This window comes from Lipotes vexillifer, unplaced genomic scaffold (assembly GCF_000442215.2).
Source record: "Lipotes vexillifer unplaced genomic scaffold, Lipotes_vexillifer_v1.1 scaffold96, whole genome shotgun sequence".
NCBI classification, from domain to species: domain Eukaryota; kingdom Metazoa; phylum Chordata; class Mammalia; order Artiodactyla; family Lipotidae; genus Lipotes; species Lipotes vexillifer.
In genome coordinates, this window is record NW_006798666.1 from 712301 (window position 1) to 730573 (window position 18273).

Below are 18273 nucleotides of genomic sequence, written 5' to 3' on the forward strand. Positions count from 1 at the left end.
TTCCCTACAATGACTGCTTTGAACGTATTTTCTTTTTTTTCCAAAAAGCATGCAGGGACTATTTTCAGATGCTTGATTATGGCAAGAAGGAAGAAAAGTAATGATTTTTGGTGTAATACAAGCAATTTGTAGAATCGAGCATACAATTTTGCATAAAACATTGCAGGTTAAAATAATATTGTAGGTTTCAAGCCATTGCATTACAGTTGAATAACTGTCACAATTAGGTGTTGTAAAATTTAAAACTCTAAGTTTTGAAGTGAAGCAATAAAACTAAATTCTTAAACGATGACTTTTACCTTCACACAGCACAGAATAGCTATCTTTGTTTGGGCTTAAAAAGTTATTTACAACTAACATTGATTGAGTCTTGGTAAAAGTCCGATAACACATGAAGAGAAATATCCCCTCAGCTTTCTGAAAGATCGATGGACATGTTTGTGGTTAGAGACAGTCATAACAGCGTCAATGCTAGTCTCCTACCATGGCCAAGCATATGGTGTGTTCTTTAACCTAATTCAAAATTCAAAGCACCAAAATACAATTTAGATCTAGAAAATGGGACTTGCTATTTAATCCTCTGTAACCGATGATTAACAATTTAGATGCAGAGACACTGCTAATGAGAAAAGTTTTGATTGGTGCTGTTTAGTAGCTCACTTGAGTTGCCTTTTTAAAATCAGAGTTTTGCTTCCATTGAATCCAAGAACTCTTCATAAAATAGAGAAATACATATATCAAAGGAATTAAGTAAAAGTAGGTTAAAAATAAATAATCTTACAACAACATTTTAAATCCTTTAATGATTTAAAGAAAGGAAGACATAAAACACTGAATGCTAAACAAGTCTTTTGAACTTTTCTTGAGATTTTTAGATATAGATTTAATAGCATATGTGTATATATATATATATATATATATATTTTACATTTTGCATGTAGGCCAGAGCTGTCTAAAATATCTCTCCATAGTAGGCTATAGGGATCTTTCAGGAGATAGAATAAAATAAGATCTGAGAATATTCTCAGTTTGTTAGAGTATTTCTTTCTGCTTTGACAATCAGCAGGGATCATAAATTTGAAGCAAATCTTGGCTTTTCTGTCTCTGGGTCTGTATGTAAGACTGAGGAAGACTCCCTCTGGTGAGCAGCTGCTGGTGGAGGGGGTGCCGGTGGGACTCCTCGGCTGGGGGGGATGGCTCCCGATGACATCTGTCGGAACAGGGTGACCCGCTGGGGGACCGTGCCCCTGATCCCTGCCTGCAGGCCCGAGCCGTGCACCGTGGTCACAGGTGGAGGGATGGATGCCAGGGACTCGCCCACAGTGGGATGCGGTCTGGAAATCAGGGTGGAAACCTCATGGGGCAGCGAGGGCTGCGAGGCCGAGAGGGGCCTGACTTCTCGGGTCAGGCTGGTGTTGTGAAGCGCCTGCGTGCTCTTGTGCACTTCGTTTTTCGGTGTGGAGCTGCTGGGTGTCTGTGGAGTCTGGGGCTGCTGCTTGGTCTGCGGTGGCTGCTGTGCCTGCTGCTGAGTGAGTGACAGCTGGGAAGCAGTGGGGGAGGCGTAGTGGAAAGTTCGAGTGGCTAGCGGGCTCTGAACGGGAGGGCTGCAGACCGCAGTGGCGTAGGAGCAGGGCGAGAGGATGGCCGACGGCTGGGGGGTCTGTGTGCTGGGGCTGGGGGAGTGCAGGTTGCCATGAGACAGACTGGTGGCTGTGTACACCGGAGGAGATTGCGTCCTCCCGCGAGAGGTCGGGGTGGTAGTTGAAGACGTGGAATTCAGGGCTGTCATTTGAGGGTAACTGATGGGACCGATGGCCTGCACCATCTCCCTGTCGTGTTTCACAATCTGCTTCAGGATCTCGTTCTCCTGATTGTTGAAAACTCCAGTGTTCAGATCCTTCTGGAACTTTTGCAGAAGAATTGAATTTTTCTTTCCTGTCAGCGAAAGGAAGATAGGCACTTAGAAAGTCTATAAGTGACTGATGACAACTTCAAGCGTGAGTGGCTCCTGCAAACAGAATGATGGCAGTGTTTCATAGAAGAGGCTTAAAAGCCAAGCACTCACCTTTAGACACCAAATAGACACACGGCTCCTGTCTCTCACGCTTCCTGTATCTTTCTGGGAAATCTTACCTTCTATACGAGTCAAGTTGAAAAGTCTGTAATATGGCAAAAGCCATATGGAGAGATTTGCATGAGGGTTACTTTGGGAGAAGAAAGGGCATTTGGAGCAGGATGGGCCTGAAATCAAGATTTCAGTTTAAAGCTTCTTTTTCAAGAAAGGACAATGGAATACATACTATGTGACAGGCACCCTACCCAAGGCTTTAGGCAGATTTATTTTATTTAATCCACAACTCTTTGCAGTAAGTGTGCTCATAATCCCACTTCACCCAAAAGGAGACTGGAACATAAGAAGGTTAAGAGTAATGTCCAAGAAAACATAGTTAATGAGTGACAGAGCTGGGACAGGAAACCAGTAGATCTGATCACAGATTTACTACGGACTATGAAGCAGCCACATCTATATTACGTTGAGTGTTTGCTGGAAATGAAGTCTCCTGGATCTCATCCACTTGCTGCACCAGATGCTGCCTTTTACTATGATCCCCTGGTAGTTGTCACATGCAAGTTTGAGAAGCAAAGGCCTTTGCTTTTGACCAGTGCCCTACACCGGTGATTCTCTAGTCTACCTGCATATTTTTGTCATCTCTAGAGCTTTCAGAGTTACTTATTTCCATCTGCACCCTAACAATTAAATCAGAATAAACAGACATGGGTCCAGATTTTGGTACTTTAAAATAAACTTTCCCCAGGGGATTCTTGTGTGCAGCCAGATTGAGAACTATTTCATAATCTTTCCTTTTTTTTTTTTTGCGGTACGTGGGCCTCTCACTGTTGTGGCCTCTACCATTGCGGAGCACAGGCTCCGGACGCGCAGGCTCAGCGGCCATGCCATGAACTTTTGTCATTTGTGTTCCTCTTTAAGAAAAATGATACAAATTTAAAGATATGAAATTCCGGTGGCCCTTCCAATGCCCCTGCCCACACTTAGTGTAACTTATGGCAACAGAGATTCAAATTGGAGCAAGGCAGCAGTCTTTAATGAATTGGAATTAAAAATACCTTCCAAAAACATTACAAAAACAAAGTTACATCCTGCTAGAGACCCTCCCAAGGACTTGGAAGAGGCCCATGCACGTGACTCTTCTGAGAGGTTGTTGTGAGGATTCAGGGGCATAATGTATGGCAAGCTCTCAGCTCATTCTAGAACCTCAATAAGTATTACCTCTTCTTCTCGCTATTGTCTTTGGAGTGGTTTGCAATAAGGAGATGCTCTATGGCAAAATAACAATTAGCACCAATTGTAGGTTGATGTAAGAGGGGAAAATCAGTGACTTTTTAATGGCATCATCACCTAGGTAAATATGGTAACTGAAAAGTAAATCAATTTGCCATATCACTAAATCACATCTAAACTAACAAGGAGTATTTTCAAATCGAAATGTATGACATAATTTACTTGGCTGCTGGGAAAGGCAATCATTTTAAATGACTGCCAAAATGAATAGTTCTCTCTCTCCTTACAGAATTGTCCTAATTTCCCAAAGAACAAAGACTTCTACGTTAGTAGAAAACATAAATGCTTACTTTGCATATACCCTTAATTAACTATAACATATGCATTTATAAGCAATGGCCACAACACTGAGAAGGATAATATTTCTTTGTGATCATGTGAATAGTCAACATTTCATAATCTAAGTATCTGGGGCCTTGTGGAAAAATACTATAACTTTTAATGCACTGTTAGAATTTTGTGAAGATTAAAAATGGAAATACTGGTGCTCACTAGCAATTTTATTGCCTATATTATTGATTACAAACCGTTTCATGCAAACTTCCTTATAAAAACTTAACTGTAATAAGTTAGATGAAAGTGATGCTCTATCAGATTAACAGAAATTCTCTATTGAAATATCCTGATTTTGATGCTTTTGCAAAATATGTTTAGCTGGCTTAGGAAAAAAACTCATATGCTCAGAAATTAGTCTCTGGCTATACCATGAACACTCACACACCACAAAGAGGGAAGTTATTTTCAAATTAAGTAAAGATGTTTTTAGGTATACTCACTTCTTTTATTGGCACTGTCTTCTGGACACTCTGTCCTGTTACATCTCTAAGTTATCAATAAGATTTTTAATATGTGTCCTGTGTCTAATAGTAATGTCCAAATACTACATTTACTTCTCCTAACCTAATTTCAGATCCTTACACACTCTGTTGTCCTACCAATATAGAAGAAAAGAAAGACATAAAGTGCAGAAGAAAAGCTGACACAACCATACGTCAATCAAAAGTCCTTACCTTTAATAAAAATGAAGCAGTTGAAGTATCTCTTTGTTTACTTTCCAGCGATCCCAACCCCAATCTCCTTTGAGTTCACTGATTCCTTCATCCCTCCCTAACTCTCTTCAACAATATTCATTGTGTACTAGGTACTGTGAATGTAATAGTAAATTAGATATGATCTCTACATTCATAAAGCTTAGCATCTCTAGAGCAATTTAAATAATAAAAGCAGTGCTGTGATGGAGGAACTTCCCAGTAGTACAGGAGAATATCTCCAGGGTACTCAGACTATTAAGAGGGTGGAAGGTCAAAGAAGGTTTCTACAGGGAAGTGATGTCTAAACTGAGATATGAAAGCTAGTAGAGTTAAGCAGGGAAGGGGAACAGTGGAGGGTAGGGTGCAGGAGGAGGATCTGGGTGTGGAAGATGAATGCATATCACCTTCCAACATCAGAATGTTCTAGCATATCTTGGGAAGTTAACAGCAAGCCAATCTGATCTAACTTTACTATGGCAATTATTCAAATCTTTAAACCAGTGTAACTAGTAAGGTCTAACTTACATATTTTTATTTGAGAGCAGAGAAGATTTTAAGATAAGTTGATGTTTGCAAAGTAAAGCATCTATGTGGGCACTTCTATTAAGGTTTTTTCTGCTTGAGTCTGTATTACAAACATTTCAAGTTTCTACTGAGACAGTGAAAATACACAAGTTTTCAATTCTTAATATAAGAATAAATGTAAAGTTGATCCTTAAAAATGAAAAAAAAAGCCTTGTGATAAAATTTAGTTTGTAATGTAGACTCATACTATTGCATTTTTTTGTTCTATTTTAATGCTGTGTAGAATTTTTAATCATTGTTTTTTACCTTAAGATTCAAATTGTTTTGGTATCACTGGTGAAATCAGATTGCGTAGCTAGAAAAAATAGAGATGAATAAACAAACCTAGAATACTTAGAAGAGAAAGTTAGATAGAGCCTCAGATCTTTCTAGAAATATGGCTAGAGCTAATTGCTATTTCTATATTTCTATGTTAATTAATAAGCAATCTCTATACTAGCATTTGGGACTTATGATTGCAAATATGTATCAGCCCACTAGATTAAAACTGAATTGTGGGCTTCCCTGGTGGTGCAGTGGTTGAAAGTCCGCCTGCAGATGCAGGGGACATGGGCTCGTGCCCCGGTCTGGGAAGATCCCACATGCCGCGGAGCGGCTGGGCCTGTGAGCCGTGGCCACTGAGCCTGCGCGTCCAGAGCCTGTGCTCTGCAACGGGACAGGCCACAACAGTGAGAGGCCCGCGTACCTTAAAAGAAAAAAAAAAACAAACAAAAAAACAAAACTGAATTGTGCACAAAGAAGAAAACTGAACAGAGTACCTATCCGATCTAGTCGGTCAATGGCTACTGTCTCAAAGGCTCTTCTCATCATTGGATATTCCTCCAGGACCTCATTGAAATTGTCCACAGAAAGCGAATAAAGACGACAATATGTATCAGCTCGAACACTGGCAGTGCGCCGTCCCTTGGTCAACAGGCAAATCTCTATAAAAACAAAGAAGAAAGATTTGTTTGGCAATTTTCTTTAAAAGGCCATTAAGACCTACCACAACTAAAAGAAAAAGTCTCATGGTGTGAGAAACCAATGATTAGTAACATTTTCTATTTTATCAGGAAATCCTTTCTGATAATTAAAAGTGCCCAATTTCTAATACTCAATCTTAAAATATTATTTTTTTTAAAACAATTGAGGCTTTTGGTTCAAAGGGAAGGCTGTAACAAAATTATCTTCTTCCAGCTCCAATTCCAATTCACCTGAAACAAAAATATGCAGAAGAAAGAATAATAAATCCAAAATGGAGTTGAAAACAGGAAGAGACTATTCTCAGATAGAAGTTCTTATGAATTCTGGAAGGCAGAGAGCAGATGGTATTATATAGACAGAAACCAAAGTGAGCCCAAAATCATTGGCTTAGAAAGTCTTATGATTAAGCAAAATTGAATCACAGGTTCAGATGTATGCATTATAGGAATGCTTTATGTAGTTCATATATTCCCAGTAAGATCAGTATAAAAATTATATTCCTGGGCCTGTGAGCCAGAGCACAGAGGGGCTTTTCATCTAAGTAATTTCTAAGGAAAATATTTTGTTGTAATTTTGATTCCCAATATATGGTAAGTAAATATTTGCAAACGTGGATTTTCTTATTAGCTAGATAAATAAATGATAAAAGTGAAGATTTTCTATTTCATTTCCCAAAATTTATGTATTAAAATCCTATAGACTTTGCTTCTTTAAAAAATTTAAATAATTGAAAAACTTTGCTTCAAAATAACCTATTTGAAAAAAGGACTGGGAGAATTGTTTCTGAAATGCACTGTCTTCTAACAAAAGGAAATAATCAAAATAATTATTGAAAGGGGCCTAAATTCATACTCCTCTGAACTTATTTAAAGAATTTCAGTTCATGTTGATAAACATAGTGAGTAAATTATATGGTAGGCATTATGTCCTTGACGTTAGGGCTGGAAACATGAATCAAACATCATATCTACTTCTGTATTACTTATTTGCTGGTAGTAAAAAGAAAAAGTTCATTTGAATTAAGATTTCATTTAAAATGCAAGCTGGTGAGAGCAATAATATAGAAGGCAGGCATTCTGGGAGTACTAAAGAAGTGCATCTGAACCAATCTGGCAATTGAGAGGATTTTAGGAAATGCCACCTAAGCCACCAATTATGTTGTTACTGTTCATGCTTGTAAACATTTCAAATTTAATAAACAATATAGTGGTCGGGCCAACATGGCAGAGTAGGAGGACCCTGAGCTCACCTCCTCCCATGGGCACACCAAAATTACAAATACATACAGAGCAATGTATGTATGAGAATGACCTGGAGACTAGCAGAAGAGATTTTCTACAACTAAAGATATAAAGAAGGAACCACAACGAGAAGGGTAGAAGAGGCAGACATGCTGTAAAGTCAAGACCCATAACCCTGGGTAGGTGACCCACAAATGGGAGGATACTCACTATTGCAGAGATTCCCCTTAGGGAGAGAGGGGTCTGAGCCCCACATTGGGCTCCTCAGCCTGTGGGTTCTGCACCAGGAAGATGACCCCCAGAAAGTCTGGCTTTAAGGCCAGTGGGGCTTGCATTCTTGAGAGCTGGAGGGTTGTAGGAAGTACAGACTCCGCTCTTGAAGGGTGCACACAAAATCTTACACCCTCCAATACCCTGTGCAGAAACAGTAATTTGAAGAAGCCTGGGTCAGACCTACTTGCTGATCTTTTAGAGCCTCCTAGATTGGCAGGAGGCAACTGGGACACACCCTGAGGACACAGATGCTGGTGGCATCCATTTTTGGGAGCTCATTATACCCCAAGGACACTGATGCTGGCAAGCACCACTTTGGAATCCTCCCTCTACCCTATTAACACTGGAACCCAGCCCCATCCACCAATGGGCCAGCGCCAGCCCTGGGACTCTCTGCGCCATGCAGCCTGCCATGCTGGGACCCAACCCCACCCACCAGCAGCCAGCAACCTCTGAACCAGCAGGAGTCAAAGGTACATTAGATGATACAGAGGACTGGATCAGTAAATTGGAAGACAGAGCAGTAAAAATCACCCATCTGAACAGAAAAAAGGAAAAAGGAATTTTTTTAAAAATTAGGATAGTTTAAGGGACCTCTGGGGCAACATTAAGCATACTAACATTTGCATTATTGGAGTCCCAGAAGGAGAAGAGAGAGGAAAATGGGGCAGAGAACACATTTGAAGAAACAATAGCTGAAAAATTCCCTAACCTGGGAAAGGAAACAAACATCCAGGTCCAGGAAGCACAGAGAATCCCAAGGAGGATCAACCCAAGGAGGACCACACCAAGACACATTATAATTAAAATGGCAAAAATTAACGATAAAGAGAGAATATTAAAAGCAGCAAAGTAAAAGCAACTAGTTACAAGGGAACTTTGCATAAGATCATCAGCTGAGTTTTCACCAAAAACTTCGCAGGCCAGAAGGGAATGGCATAATATGTTTAAAGTGATGAAAGGAAGAAACGTACAACCAAGAATACTCTACCCGGCAAAGCTGTCATTCAGATTGGAAAGAGAGATAGAGATTTTTACAAACAAGAAAAAGCTGAAAGAGTTCAGTACCACAACCAGTTTTACAAGAAATGTTAAAGGAACTTCTCTAAGCAAAAAAGAAAAGGACAGAAATAGAAATATGAAAGTTATAAAAGAAAAAATCTCATTGGTAAAGGCAAATAGACATTAAAGGTAGTAGCCCAACCAAACATAAATCTAGTAGAAAAGTTAAAAGAGTTGTGCACCTAGAACTAACATAGTGTTGTAGGTTAATTGTACTTCAATTATTTAAAAAAAATATGTAGGCACCGGGAGGAAATGCATCAGAATGCTAATGGTAGTTATTTCTGGGGGATGGGGATTATGGGTGATTGTTCTTTTTTACTTCATGCTTTTATGTAATTCTAGTTGTCTGCAATGAACATTCATTACTTGTAAAATTAGAACGAAAACAATAAATGTGATTAAAAATGAAAAAATAATATTGTGGACTGTTCATGTTTGTGTGCATGTTTGTGTGTGTATTTGTGTGTGTGTACCTTTGGTGTGTGTAGCAAGATAAACCTCTATTGGTCAGTGTTTAAGCTTAAAGCATATTATCATATGATGGAATTTGTCAGCTACTCTAATTTTAAAAAAATGTAATAAAAGTATTTTCGACACTACCCCAAAATTAAACTCCTGTGTCACTATAGTACTAATGCCATATTATATAACTTATGATTGCTATATTATGTCAAACATACTGATGAGAAATGTTTTTATTGCTAAGTGTTGCTTTCATATCTGTACAAGTTGTCATATAGAATGGTTATAAGCCTCTTGGAAAATAATCCAATGATACATAACAAAGATCTTAAAATGTATCCATACAGTTTACCCAGAAATTTCACTTGACAATCTAGCCTAAGGAAATAGTCTGTAATCAGAACAATGTTATTTACATGGTGATATACATTATGCATTTATGTATGCATCTGAAAATATGGGAATGCCTTAAATGAATAATAAGTCAAGATTCATAATCAACTATGTGGCAATTATTAAAAGTAAAGCTTTTAAAGTCTATGTATTAATATTAATAGTAGAATGGTCATGAAAGCTTAACAGAGAAAAGCAGGATACAAGGTTTTCATTATAGCATGATAAAAATGATCACATATAGTATGAAAAAACTGACAATAAAATCTACCAATATGCACTGCTCCGTTGAAATATATTCCTTTACGTAGATATGCTGTTCACATTTTTTTCAACTTTCCTTTATCTAAATTATTTTTATTTGTGGATATATAACTTTTATTTTTTAAAGTTACTTAAAATTTAATATCTAAGTGCACAGAAGAGAAAAAACCCCAAGATATGAAGGAATATAAACAAACCTAAAAATAGTGATTACTATTGTAGGTGATTTCCTCAACTTTACCTTTCACTGTTTTTAATGTATTTTTAATTTGGCACTTATATTTTTAATTTACAAATGCTTTCCATTTTCCTGTATTTGTTGCTTTCTCATTATATCGTTCTCTTTTTTTGTGAATGTAATATCCTCTATCTTCTGGTAGTTGTTAAAGAGATCTTGTTTTGAATAATGAATATATGCTACAATATGGATATAATGTATACGGATGAACCTTAGCATGTTTCACAAACACAGTGAAAGAAGCAACACATGACAGTCCATATAGTACGTGCTTCCACTGATATAAATAATCCAGAAAAGGGAAATCTATAGTGACAGATAACATATTAGTGGTTGCTTGGGGAAGTGGGTGGAAAAGATTAACAATAGTGGGCAAGAGGAATCTTGTTAGGGTGATGAAAACCTAAACTTGTTTGGCTTGGCTTTCACAGTGTTGGTTTCCTAATTTGGGAAATTTCTAAAAAGATTGAATTGTAGACTTTGAATTATATATACATGTTGCAACAACACTGTAAAATGGAAACAAAAAGTTTTGTCTTTATATTTTATCTTTATTATATTTTATATTTTAGTTTCTGTTCTGTTTTCTGAATTCTTTCTCTTTACTCTGGAATCATTGTTTCTGTCTCTGTGTCTAGATCTTTCCCTTGTATATTGAATGTTTTCTTCAAGTTACCTGTTGATGTCCGTTTCTGTTGAGGATGAAAACTCTAGTGATGTGGCAGCATTTATTGATCTGGAGTTTCTCTTTAGGGTGAATAGATGGGAAGTTTATCCTCATATTTCCCTAAATGCCAGAATGAGGAGGGCTGTACTCCAAGGTTACCAACATCTCTCTTAATTGTTCTAGTTCTCTGCCTTGTTCAATTACTTTAGAGAAGAACCACTTGCTTTTTTCTCTCCTCAGGAAAATAAATGCTTGGTTACAGGCTGTTCTGCAATGTCAAGGGAGGGACAGAGAGTCCACTGTACCACACAGAGACCTTCCCTAAGTCACTGTTTCCCCTCACTTTTCAGTTGACCCTCTGTCATCACACTTTCTCTTAGCTAGCAGCTTTTCTGGAGTTTTGCCAGGAGCTACGCTCTCTTCTTGGTCATAGCCCTCAGCATTATATTCCAAGTTCCCTCTACTTTTCCTTCAAGTTTCATCAGTAACCACCAGCATAATTTAAAAAAAATTGTCTTAACAGAAATTTATTTTCTCACATTTCTGGAGCCTGGAGGTCCAAAATCAGGGTGACAGTATGGTTGGGTTCTGGTGAGAGCTCTCTTCCTGGCTTGCTGATGGCTAAATTCTCACTGTGTCCTCACATGGCAGACAGAGCCCCCACCTCTTCCTTTACCAACACTGTCACTAATCCCATCAGGAAGTTCCCACCCCCAGTCACCTCATCTAATTCAACTACCTAAAGTTCCACTTCCAAGTACTACCACGTTGGGGATTAGGGATTCAACTTATTGAATTTGGGAGAGACAAGGACATCCAGTCCATAACACCATGTCTCTTGTCCCGAAATACTATTTATGTCCCTCTTGCCCTTTAAAAAAAACTAAGCTAAGAAACAAAAAACAAAAAAAACAGCTTTATTGAGGTATAATTGATATACCAAAAATATGCACATATTTAATGTATACAGTTTGATGAGTTTGGACATCTCCATGTACCTCTGAAACCATCAGCATATCCGTCACTTCCAAAGGTTTTCTTAACTGCATGTTACAGAATACCTGAATAATACTGGCTTACCAATAAAATAACTTAATTATAAAAATCTGGGAGGCAGGGTTAGTGTGGATTTAGTATCTCAGTGATGCTGAGGCACTGTGTTGGCATGACTTTATTTTCTTGGCCAACCTCTCATGATCACAAGTTCAAAGCAGCAACTACAAGAATTTACATCCTCATACAGTGTCCACAGAGATGGAAAGATTCCTTCCCACATTTCTTTCTTTTTATTGTGAAAGCAAAACTTCACAATATTCCTTTACTACTTTTATTTTGGTCTCTGGAAAGGGAAGAGATAAAGACATGTATTGAGGATCATCTTATGTAAAGAAATGGATTTGTATTTACTTTTCTGTATGCTTAAAAATTATTTGAATACTTTTTACAACGAGCCTGTATTTATATATTACTTTTGTACTTTAAAAAATAAATTTAAAAATTAGAAAAAATATAGCTACTCTCAATACTTACAGTCATTTTGGAGATATAGTAAAAATAGATTTATTTCAGCATAGATATAAATATATTCATGTTTTCTCTAAATTATTCTTTGCAAATGATTTTCTGGTTTCTATTGTCTGGAGTCCTCGTATAATGGATATACAATATATGTAGCTAAATGGAGTAGATGGACATGTGTTACATGGTATAGGTCCCCATAATTAACTGATGAATCAGTTAAATACTGCCTTTGGTATGAGAAGAAATCTTCCTAGAGGATGGTGCTTAAATAATATTTTAGGCCTATATAAAAAAAATGAGTACATGTTTTATGAGAAAACTTCAGAGGTGTTATTGTCCAGCAAATCTTACTTCCTCATTAAATTCTATTTAAAATACAAAGTACTTATGTAATTCTTTACCTTTTGTGATTTTTTGAATGAGAACTGATATTTCAATTTGGTTCATTTCTTGCCAACTAATGAAGTAGAATGCTATTTTGGTGATTTTCTGCAGCAGTGATGGTTACCTGCTGATTCTGCTACCTTAACATACATCCAATTTCTTAGGTTATTTTAGAGATTTTTTTTCTTTTTGATGTAGTATAAAGAGTATTGGCCTGGGATTAGGAGTCCAGTGTTACAGTCTCAGACTGATTGATCTTGGTTGTGAAGATTTGGACAAATACTTATATTCTCTGGACCTTCATCTATTTATCTGTAAAATTCAATTATATCTCTAGAGTTTTATCAACATTTAATCCATAACTTCAGACTTTGGTCATATTTATATCTAAAGTTCCACTGATTTTTATATCTTTAGTCCTTCCATGGCATCTGGTAGGTGCTTAATGTTTGCGGAAATGAATCATTGAACCAAAGAGCAACATGTTCTACAAAATGAATTTCAATCACCCGTGGAAAAACTAAGGGCTAAATATAGATTTTCACTAGCAAAGTCCTTTCAGAAGTTATCTAGTGAGCTGTGTTCATTCCCAACATAAAACTCTTCAGCCTTTATCTCTCAGCATCTCTTCAATAGTTTCTTAGTGAGAAACAGATCAAATGAGGGTATATTAATGAGGGTATATTCTAGAAATAGTCACTGGTCAGTGTGAAAAACAATTTAAATAGTCCTTTCTTCTTTTAATGCCTCCATACTCTTTGTTTCCACCGTGAAGAGAAATAAACAATACCACACACTTAGCAATGAGAAAAAGTAAACCTGATCATAAAAGAATCTTAGATTTCATGAACTGAATTTCCAGATTCCATATGAATAGAATAGGTGTTTCTTTGTAAATTAATTTTCTCTTGATAATAAGTTATTTGGGGGATCTATTTATTGAGTGAAGAGAGTCCTGTGTTAGGTGTTACAGATTGAGTTTTTGTGTATTTACGCTGTGCGTGCGTGTGTGTGTGTGTGTGTGTGCACGTGTGTGTGTAAAAGACAGAGAGAAAAACCAATTTAGTCATTTGTATCTCGTACTATCCTTTGGGCTCCTTAGGAATTATGTAGATAGTAGTTCATCACTATTTTTAATTTCTTGTATTGTGTTTTCTACTTGTTTCCTAACTATTCCTAGCTATCTCCCTAGCTAGTTTAAGACATTTTAAAGACAACAACCATACAGTAACATTATTTTATCCCTAGCAGTGCCTGCTGCCTTGGGTTCTTAGCCCAGAGAAATTGTTTTAAAATGCTGATGAGTACATCAATGATAGTGGACAAACCCCAGATTGACACTAAATTCTAGTATTAAGTTTTAAGATGGCATAATAATGGCTCCCCTGCTGAGTATCTTCTCTTTGTAACAGAACTTGACGAACACTTTAAGCACCTTCTTTAAGCAGCACAATATATCTTTGAGGTTTTTGTGTAATGTATATAAGGAAGAAAGTATCTAGAAGGCTTGGTAATGTTTTTTCTTCAAGGTGGATATGTTATTACTCAATATCTAGAAAATTAACTTGCTTTTGGGTGCTCAGATTGACTTCCCAAGGAAAATAAAATAAAATATAAAATGAAATAAAGTTGAACTCCCAAAGAACAAGCTGAGTGCAGCTTACAGATAAAACCTTTTTAAAACAGTCTTCTGGCATATTTTCTAGACTGTGTTGCTTGTTTCAATCTTTCTGCCCTTTTTCCTTGTTTGTCTACTCTCTGAGAACTCAACTAGCAATTTCCTAGTGGTGTAATCACTGCTTTAAAAATCTTAATGCAAATTTACTTGGAAATATATCCTTTCATTTGGATACAAATTTCTAAATGATAATTAAGTTCACAAGTAATGGGAACTTGGCATATTAATTTTATTTCTGCATTATTCTCCTGTTTTCCTCTACAAGATAAGTTATTTTCTTTACAGGTTAAGTTATTTCACTTACCCAAGAGGGAAACCGAAAGTAATGCATCCCATCACAGGAGTATTATAGATCTCTGTTTCCGTTTTTCAGCATCATAAGAAATGTGTCCTGGGAAATTAAATTTGGCCTACCACACTATATATATATATATATATATATATATATATATATACTTTTAATAATCCTTAGGGTATGAGATATATCAACCAACCAATGCTATTTTTGCTGACATTAGTTAACCCTGATTATAAACATTTCAGTCCACCTGACATTACCATCACCTATATAAACAGTCATTTTATAAGGTAGGGCAAATGGCCTCAAGAATTTTGAAACTCAGAAATATTTCTCTGACCTCTAAAACAGAGCTTGATATTGCAGTAACACAAAGTTAATCATGAACTTATGACAGAAATTTGTAAGGCAATGAAAGTGTTTAAACCTGAGTTTCCAGAATTTATGGGAAAATTTGTGCTCGGCTGCTCATAGTAACCTAAGCAAGAGCTGCTTCCTTCTTTTGTACCCGATATGATGAACTAAAAGTAATTCTCTGCTGTGCATTAAAATACTAATTTCCTATAAGTTATTTGGGTTTCTAATCCAGTGCCTCATAGTAATGTGCACAAGGAAATATCACTTTTTTTTTCTTTCTTTTGCGGTACTGGGGCCTCTCACTGCTGTGGCCTCTCCCGTTGCGGAGCACAGACTTCGGACGCGCAGGTTCAGCGGCCATGGCTCACGGGGCCCAGCTGCTCTGTGGCATGTGGGATCTTCCCGGACCGGGGCACGAACTTGTGTCCCCTGCATCGGCAGGCGGACTCTCAACCGCTGCGCCACCAGGGAAGCTCACCTTTTAGTTTTCTATTTGTATTTGTAATCTTTCCATATTTCTATTAGTGAACTAGTAAAATATCACCTCTTATGGCATATGGTGAGGTAACATTTGGCTTAAAGCAATTTGTATATCAAGCTTGGCTGGTAGAAGAAGCATTTTAAGTGTCAAATGGATCTAAATAAGGATCTAAAGAAATGTAGAGTAGGATAAAACATAAAATAGATGTAAATTTTGTAGTATTGATATTTGATGTATTTTGAAACATTTCACATTTTTAAAATAATTTTCTTAAAGAGAGATTAGATATATTTCCAGATACAGATATATATTATATATAGATAGATTTTATAGCATGATAGCTATTCTAACAAACAGAAAACGCAATTCTGCTTTTTATTCTAAATATCTAACTGAATATTTCAATTCCCAGAGAAACAGTGGTACCTACACAATTATTAGTGTCCTCTGCTGCAGCTCATGCAGTTATTTATGATTATTTATTCATTTAAAGTTATTATCTTGTCAACCTAATCTTAGCTCAATTTAGTTCTCTTAAAACACAAGATTAGGGTGGTCACCTGAGGCTCTGAGTATTGACTCTAGTAGCGACGCCTCAGACAATTTATGCCCTGGCAAAATTGTTATGAGATTTACCTAAAAAAGTGCCAATAAAGAGCCCAGTACAAGCCTAGTGAAGTATGGACACTCTCACAACATGAGTTCCTTTTTCCCTTATGTTTCTACTCCTTTCTCTGTATTTTTTCCTGTGATTTTGGCTCTACCTGCTAGGACCAAGGAAAAAGTAATGCTTCATAGATCAAGTAACCTTCCAAATTTGTGAAATATAACAGCTATCTCCCACACCCTCCACCCTCTCGTAAACAATTTGTTCATAAACTAACCACCCCAATTCTTTAGACTTGTCTCAAGTAAGATGGCTTCACACCGATGGACACCTTTTCTTAGTTACCCCAGGGAGAATTCATCTTTGTGCCTCTACTCTACTTGGATCATCTTGCATCTTAGCCTCTACAGCACGTTATTACACTTATTTGTCTATATGATATTTCTCGTTGCTAAACTATAAGGTATTCAATGAAAAGTACAACAATCACATTTGCAGTGTCTAGCCCTTACCATAGATTTAGTCACACAGTATCACTTGGTTCACGGAGCAAGGAATGAATGAGTCAATCATCTGATGAGAAGCAGAAAGACTTACACCGGATTGGAAACATTCTTCATAAAACAAGGTGCTCACATTTGAACACAACATCCCAAATAGCCAGATCTTTTTGAGGAGCATTGGTCCTATTCATCAGATGATACATTATGCTTATCTTTTATCTGGTTCCTATTGATTACAAACACTTTTAGGACATTACTGTTCCATTCTATTGGATATGTGGAGCTTTCCATTAAGGTTTATACTTTTCACTCCTTAACCTCTCTCCCCTTCCCCTTCCTTAGAATGTCTGTGTCTTTAAATTCCTTTGTGACTCCTTCAACTACCTAATGTCTGCATAAAATCAGCTTCACACAATACTATTTATAAACTGATATCTACTATACATTTATACTGCTTGTCATTGGCAAATTACAATACTTATGGACTATCACAGTGATTTTCAGAACATCTATGGGGTAGATAAGAAACAATCACTGCTAGCCCCATGTTAGCCCAAATGATATACAGAAAGGGGATGTGTTATGTGATTGGAACAAAAATCACATAAAAATATCAAAGCTAAGAAGAGTAAGACTACAGTTTTCCTGCTTCTATCCATCTTTAAAAATCTACCAGACCACTCCAAATCTTTCCTTCTGATTTTAAATCTACCAGCACTCAACTCTTTAAAAGTTAATCAAACACCTTGAATTATAAATGCCTTTAAAAAGCAGTCAGCTTTTAAAAAATTCATCAAACGATTTCGGCTCTTAGATACCTCAAGTGTGTTTTCTGAAGTAATATCTTGACAGCTCTGTTTTCCTATGTGGTTTAACATAAAATTTTAAAAAGTATAACAGGAATAATAGTCTAAATAGAAAATATATTCACTAGATAATTATGAGGTGAGTCTACTACAGGAAAAAAGTTGTTTGTCTCCAAAATTTACCCTGGTTCTCTCTCTTTATTCTCTTTTTCACACAACACACATACACATGTGGATGATAAAACAGAGATTTAAATACAAATTTTCTTGGCTTACTGAATGTAAAAGTCAATGATCAACTGATTCAGACTGGATTCTTTAGTGCAGTGTTTCCCACATTTTAATATGCATAAGATCACTTTATGCACATTAGTGTCTTGCTGAAAAGAAGATTAGGATTTAGTAAGTCTGGAGTGGGGCCTGAGACTGCATTTCTGACAAGTTCTTAGGTAATGCCAATGGTGGACTTTTTTTGGAAATGAATTTTTGTAGCTGTCAAATTTGCATCTAAAATAGGGTTCTTAGTTTAAGATAAGTTGGGAAAAGGTGGCAAAAAGAAATGGAATTTAAGGGATAGCATAAATTCAAGTCAATGAATGATTTCCTTGTACGAGCACGTTGGAGGAAACTATGGGAAATATAAAAGAAATGAAAGATACTGATCCTGACTCAAAGCTTTTATAATTAATTAGAAATTCAAGTACAATATATAACAAAAGCTTGAGAAAAATTCCAAAGCTAAATCGTTTGCTAGTGACTTTAAAGTTTATAAAAATCTAAAAATCCAGTTCTGTACAACTTTGGTGGCATTAAAGGCCTTAGGCTCTGAAAGAAGTGTAGAAATTGCACTGCTTAGACCATGAGGATGGAGAGGACGGGAAAAAAATGAAGGGGGGTGAGGAAACAAAGGACATTAGAATGAAATAATCATGAGCACAGGTTAAGAGAACAGTTTATAAGGAGGTTTTCATAGAATTTCATAGAATTTCATAGAATTGCAAAAACAGCAGCTTCACAGGATCGTAGGATCTTGATTAGGCATAGAGAATATTCCTCTAAAGAAGTTGGGTCTCAATCCATAATGGTATTGCAGTG

General features: G+C 36.7%; 1 protein-coding gene across 1 annotated transcript in view; it reads right to left on the reverse strand.

The window, feature by feature from the left end:
* The window catches only part of HCN1 (hyperpolarization activated cyclic nucleotide gated potassium channel 1), a 381204-nt gene that overhangs the window by 1993 nt on the left and 360938 nt on the right, over positions 1–18273 (reverse strand). Inside the window, exons 7-8 of the mRNA XM_007470736.1 lie at positions 5736–5900; positions 1–1935 (exon numbers count right to left, since the gene is read on the reverse strand). The exon at positions 1–1935 is cut by the window's left edge and continues 1993 nt beyond it. Of these exons, the coding sequence (XP_007470798.1) occupies positions 1070–1935; positions 5736–5900 (1031 nt within the window). The 3' untranslated portion in view covers positions 1–1069. The remainder of the gene's footprint in view (positions 1936–5735; positions 5901–18273) is intronic.